At 43.7% G+C, this 6000-nt stretch overlaps 2 protein-coding genes across 7 annotated transcripts in view; one reads left to right on the top strand and one right to left on the bottom strand.

Annotated features, from left to right (window-relative positions):
- Positions 1 to 1342: 1342 nt before the first annotated feature.
- LOC306858181 (transmembrane protein 60-like) lies at positions 1343 to 3840 on the bottom strand. 2 transcript variants are annotated; one of them, XR_013783196.1, is made up of 3 exons: positions 3493 to 3651; positions 2051 to 3419; positions 1343 to 1811 (listed from the first exon to the last, which is right to left on the bottom strand). XR_013783196.1 is itself a non-coding variant. In XM_079398594.1 (2 exons), the coding sequence occupies exon 2, from the start codon at positions 3408 to 3410 to the stop codon at positions 3033 to 3035; it is 378 nt and encodes a 125-aa protein (XP_079254720.1). In that variant the 5' UTR covers positions 3411 to 3419; positions 3493 to 3840; the 3' UTR covers positions 1747 to 3032. The 2 variants fall into 2 exon arrangements, 1 of the variants encoding a protein (XP_079254720.1); XM_079398594.1 differs by having other exon boundaries at positions 1747 to 3419; positions 3493 to 3840.
- LOC306858174 (protein PHTF2-like) overlaps positions 3662 to 6000 on the top strand; it is a 17305-nt gene continuing 14966 nt past the window's right edge. For 2 of the 5 annotated variants that reach the window (XM_079398577.1, XM_079398573.1), the window contains exon 1: positions 3662 to 4179. The gene's annotated coding sequence lies outside the window, so the exon portion shown is untranslated. The remainder of the gene's footprint in view (positions 4180 to 6000) is intronic. The other 3 variants (XM_079398580.1, XM_079398578.1, XM_079398574.1) reach the window with 3 other exon arrangements.

Raw genomic sequence — 6000 nt, 5'->3', positions numbered from 1 at the left:
CGCTTCTCATTGGTCAATGAAGTTGATAAACTCTCAGCTCTGCTTGGAGATGTTCTGGAGGGTAAGAGGAAGTAGTTAACAGTACTGGTTAGTGAAGGTGATCTCCTCTGACTAGTTTCATGATCTCCATCTGTCGGTCTGAAGGCCTCCCGACTTTCCATCTCATACAGTTATAGAGACACTCGTCTTCTGACTGACCGCATGAGACCTGGGCTCTACAGCCACTTCACTAGAACACAGAGTGTGTGTGTGTGTGTGTGTGTGTGTGTGTGTTTGTGTGGCGTGTGTGTGTGGCTGGCTGGACACACACGAGCTGCACTGATCATCACAAACACACAGTCAATCAGCCTGACCGATCCACCGCACGAGAGAGAAACACAAACACGTCAATGTGAAGGTGATGTGATACACAGATTGTATTTTCGGTTAGGTACACTAATGAATGCAAGCTAATAGAATATGTAATATATTTGTCACTGCAGCATTTCAGAGAACAGGTTTCAGTCGGAGCAGGTTTATTCCTCTTCTAATTAAACAGCCTATAGAGAATAAAGTACTCTTTTCTCTGTAGAGCTTCTGAGGCTGGATCGGTCTGAAGCTGCCATCTAATGATCACAGACTGTACTGCAAGCTGCACTGTTTGGTCTAAACATTAAACACAGTCTTCCGTCTGACCTTCATCTGGGGCTGCTGCTGATGAACTCGACTGACTGAGATACAACATTTATTTCACTTATATTATGTATTGTGAATAAATAGTTGTGGTGTAGATTAAGAATCATGTCACGTCGCAGGACTAAATCGAACCGCTGCTCTATTTGTTTCAAGCCGAGCTGCCAGACGTCGCTCACTGCATCCAGCGGCGCTGACCAGTGTTCATAAACACTCGTTCTCACCAAATAAATGACCCATTTCCCCTTCATTACTCAGATCAATCCAAGCATTTCCATCTCTGTATATACTGCTGTCTGAACTCATTCGTCCTTCAGTATCTGGATCTTCATGAACGTTCAGATTCGTCCAAATCATGAAACGCGTGCAATTTACTTTAATAGCCAAAAGTATCGGATATGCGGACGGACATGTGTAATTGCTTTAATTAATGGTGGGTGGACATTGACTTCTAGCCACTATTTTCGTTTGTTTATATATTTTAAATTCACTGCATTTTCACATGCAAATATTTTGTAAATTTTGTGTAAATCTGCGTTGTATTTTATATTGTAATTTATTGTCTTGTAACCTATGTTTGAACGTGCTATACAGGACTCCCTTGTAAAAGAGACTGTGTCTCAATGGGACTTTTCCTGTTTAAATAAAGGTTAAATAAAAAAAAAAAAGTATCTGCTTGCAAATTATATTTGAGTACATCTGTTAGTTTAGCTTCAGTCCATCTTACTGCCTGTAAATCTGTGCGGTGACAGTTCACCCACACAACCATTCCTGAGCATTTCAGCGCAATGTGATGTGATTTTCAATGCCAGTTAGTTTATTACACCACTTCAGATGATACTGCAGGAATCTCGCAGCCGTGATTAGATAAAAATCACCATAATCTGTGATGATTTATTAACATCTTCAGGTCACACGGCTGTATCAAGAGTTAGGAGATATTTTGAGCTTCATGGTATTGTGACTGTCTGTATTTTGGCTGGCTGTATCTTGGAAACTGCTCAAGCCTGATGTTGTTGGACTGACAGATTCCTGCGCCATCAGATAATGTGAAGAATGAATGTGAGTCTGTTCATCGCTGCTACGGCTTTATTCTGTACTGAGTTTCACTGCATTTCCCTTCATCAGTCTGGCTTCAGCTACAGAAAAAAAAAAAAAAACATCTGCTGGCAGTCAAAGATTCAATTGAGAAAAACACCAGCAGCACACTGACATAAATGTACAAGATCAAAACACACATAAAACCACATATTATTGAAACTCAAGTTCATTTAAGAAAAATCACATTTCTCTTAAAAAAAAGAAAAAAAAGAAAAGGAACAGAAATACCGGAATGTGTGATCTCTGTAGAAACACTGAAGAGTGTTCATGTACAAACCTCTTCATAAGCCCAACACACCAAGCCGACGCTCGACGGCCAAGTAGGTTGTTTCCTCACGCACTGGTTCACCAGCTGAACAGCCAATCAGAATGATCAGATGGCCCGACTGACCGACGAGCTCCGATGCCGATTCAACATGTCAAACCGGCCGAAAACAAGCCGACGAGGACCAACTTCAGCCGATGGCACGGAACACACTGAGAAAACCTAGTTTCAAGTCAGGTATTTCTATCTTTTGCTGTAGTGTGTCAGTAGGAAATATCGGTTTACATTTCCAAACATTCATTTTGTCATTAATGGTAATAATCTCCACACAGAGATCTGATCATCATCAGTCTGTCTGGAATGACATGAAGAAACAGAACAAACTGAGACTAAATCCAGAAGAACTGCTTCAAGAAACCTCAAGCACTGTACGAATGAACTGGTTTCATCATAACATATCTGACAGTGATTACTTTAAAAACATTCCAAGTACTCCCGACATTGTAATTGTAAATGAGGTTATGAAATCTGTATGTATCTTTGAGGTGGGCTGCTGTTTTGATCTGTACATGAATACTTGCTACTATTCCAAACTATTGAAATACCAACCTCTGGTAGATCTCATTCTCCAACTTGGATATAACTGTAGATTAATAATTCTGGTATTTGGAAGTTTGGGCCATGTCCATAAGAGTGAGATCAGAGGGATGCAGTTGGGGGGGCTGCAAAAAAAGGAGGCAAAAGGCTTGCAAAATTCAGCTCTACTTCAGCCACCATAGGGAGCATGCAAATATGGAGACGGAGATGTTTTGTTTATCCTTAATGTGTTGAGTATCATAAATGGAAGGACTTGTGCAAGTATGTGAGCCACGAATTATAGATCTGTCACCTTGTCAAAAACTCTTCCCAGAGTATTTGGATCTTGTTTTCTTTGTAATGTCTTTTAGATCCAAATAAAAGTATTCAAGTGTGTGTGTGTGTGTGTGGTGTGTGTTTAGTGTGTGTGCTGGGGCAGGATGTGGAAGCCCAGCTGGATCAGGGCTCCGGTCAGCAGTGTCCAGAGCGGCACACAGACGATCAGCAGCCGCAGGTGGGTCAGCTGCTCCAGCCGCGCGCACAGAGTCACACAGAAGCCCACCTTCATCATCAGAGCCAGCAGATACCAGAGCTTCAGCCGCGGGTCGAGCCCAGTCCGGCAGCGGCCCGCCAGCCTCACGGCCAGCATCAGCAGCAGAGCTCCATCAAACACCCAGACGGGCAGAAACACCAGGAACCAGCTCCAGCGGACCTTTCCATCCAGCTTCAGAACCAGCAGGATGAGGAAGAGGAGCGTGAAGATCCAGGTGAGCAGAACCCGCTGAGCCAGAGACATCTGCACCAACTGACCACACAAGCAGAGCAGGTCAGTGACCAGCAGTGACCACCACCATCATCACGCGCATGACGTCACTCACCGCACGGTCCCGCCGAAGCCCGCAGGATCACCCGTCAACTCTCATCAGACCCGTGATTAAACGACCCTCATCGCAATCAAAACAGAGTGAATCGTTCTTTGTCTTTGTTGGGACGCGCGCTGTTGTCTGCAGCTGTCAATCACACCGGGATTCTGTTTCCGGGTTCAGCAGCGTGTCCCGGATGTGTGGAATATCGGCGTCCATAGAAACACCGATCAGCTGACCATCGTTTCAGGAGTTGTGTAACGTTTAGTCATCTGTTATTTCAGCTGGACATGCGTTCTTGTCGCATTATGAGAGGTTAAAGAACGCGAGTAGACGCGCTGAAGCGCTGCGGTCATGTGACCTGCAGAGGGCGCCAAACTCGACCGTTATTCACGCCTGCGCGCGCGTCCGCCAGTCTCTGTATCTGCGGCACACATCCCTCACGAGTCTCGCGTTTAACGGTCGTTAGGACGGGTTTCGCGCGGTTAACGCTCGTTATTATTCAGCGTGAAAGTGAAGATTGCGTGAATTGGGCTGCGCGTTTATTCCGTGCGCGCCGGTAACGCGGATCTGCGGGCGATTCTTCAGTAAACGCTTTGAGAGACAGCGACACTGAAATCAGCAGCGATCTTCATCATCATCTTCATCACGACAATCTTCCGTCGGTGTGTCGAGCATGAACGACTGAAGCGGCGCGTAACGGTAAGAGATGAGGATCTGTAACTTACATGAACAACCAGCACACACACAACAAACAGACAGACAGACAGACACACACACACACACACACAACAGTCAGAGACAGACACACACACACAGTTATTTATAAGCGGATGGTAAGGCGCTCAGGTTCCATTCAGATGCAGTTAAACAGGCTTGTGTTTCTGTATTTAAGTATAAAGGCCTTTCACTCAATCAGCGTTTGACAGCAGCAGATCACACACACACACCTGATGCTGATCTGCAATCATTGCTTCTGTTGATCTGATCAGATGTGTGTGAGCGGCCGGGACTGAATGTGTGTTTGATGAGGAGTGAGAGGCCTGACTGATTGTATGAAAACACACACAGTATATTCTGAGACACACATGATGTCAGTAGTTCAGTGTCAGTGTTTGTTCTCTTGAATACACTTGAACCAACACGTTTGATTCTCCTCTCTCATCTCTCTCTCTCATATCAATTCAATTCAAATAGCTTTATTGGCATGACTGTAAAAAATACAATATTGCCAATCACAAGAACAGTTTTTTCCCCCAGGCCGTATCCCACCTGAACAACACATAACACACCCCGGTACTGTACATCTGTACATAACTCATCAAACCTTCATCTGTACATAGGACACATGCACATTCACAGTTCTGTCTATGGTCATGTCTCTTTTCTGTATATTTTTATTTTTATTACTATTGTTATTCTTAATTATTGTATATTCTCTTCATTAGTGTTCTTTATCACCTTTATTATATGTTGTCTGCACTATGTTTGTACTTTCTGTACTGGAAGCTCATAACACCAAGACAAATTCCTTGTGTGTGCAAACACTCTTGGCAATAAAGCTCTTTCTGATTCTGATTCTGATCTCTATCGATTTTCAATTAAATTCAGATCAGCTTTATTAGCATGACAAAAAAATACATTTTGTATTGCCAAATCATTGAGACAAAGAAAATGGTTTAGAACATCTGAACATTTACATTATAACATTTTAACATTTATTCAAATATTATAACTAATGTTATATACAACTAATATGGAAATGTCTCTCTCTCTATCTATCTCTCTCTCTCTCTCAATTCAATTCAATTCAAACGAGCTTTATTGGCATGACTTGCACAGTATTGCCAAAGCATTGTCCATTACATGAATAAGGAACAAACAATTATATAATACATGATATTATGTATTATATCATATTATCCCTCATGTCTCTCTCTCTCTCTCTCATCTCTCTCTCTCCCTCATGTCTCTCTCTCCCTCATGTCTCTCTCTCTCTCTCTCATCTCTCTCTCTCGCTCATGTCTCTCTCTCTCTCTCTCTCTCTCTCATCTCTCTCTCTCCCTCATGTCTCTCTCTCCCTCATGTCTCTCTCTCTCTCTCTCTCTCTCATCTCTCTCTCTCCCTCATGTCTCTCTCTCCCTCATGTCTCTCTCTCTCTCTCTCATCTCTCTCTCTCCCTCATGTCTCTCTCTCCCTCATGTCTCTCTCTCTCTCTCTCATCTCTCTCTCTCGCTCATGTCTCTCTCTCTCTCTCTCTCTCTCATCTCTCTCTCTCCCTCATGTCTCTCTCTCCCTCATGTCTCTCTCTCTCTCTCTCTCTCTCATCTCTCTCTCTCCCTCATGTCTCTCTCTCCCTCATGTCTCTCTCTCTCTCTCTCTCTCTCATCTCTCTCTCTCCCTCATGTCTCTCTCTCCCTCATGTCTCTCTCTCTCTCTCTCATCTCTCTCTCTCCCTCATGTCTCTCTCTCCCTCATGTCTCTCTCTCTCTCTCTCATCTCTCTCTCTCGCTCATGTCTCTC

The sequence above is a fragment of the Barbus barbus genome (assembly GCF_936440315.1).
Source record: "Barbus barbus genome assembly, chromosome: 39".
NCBI lineage: Eukaryota > Metazoa > Chordata > Actinopteri > Cypriniformes > Cyprinidae > Barbus > Barbus barbus.
This window is presented reverse-complemented; position numbering and strand designations above follow the sequence as displayed.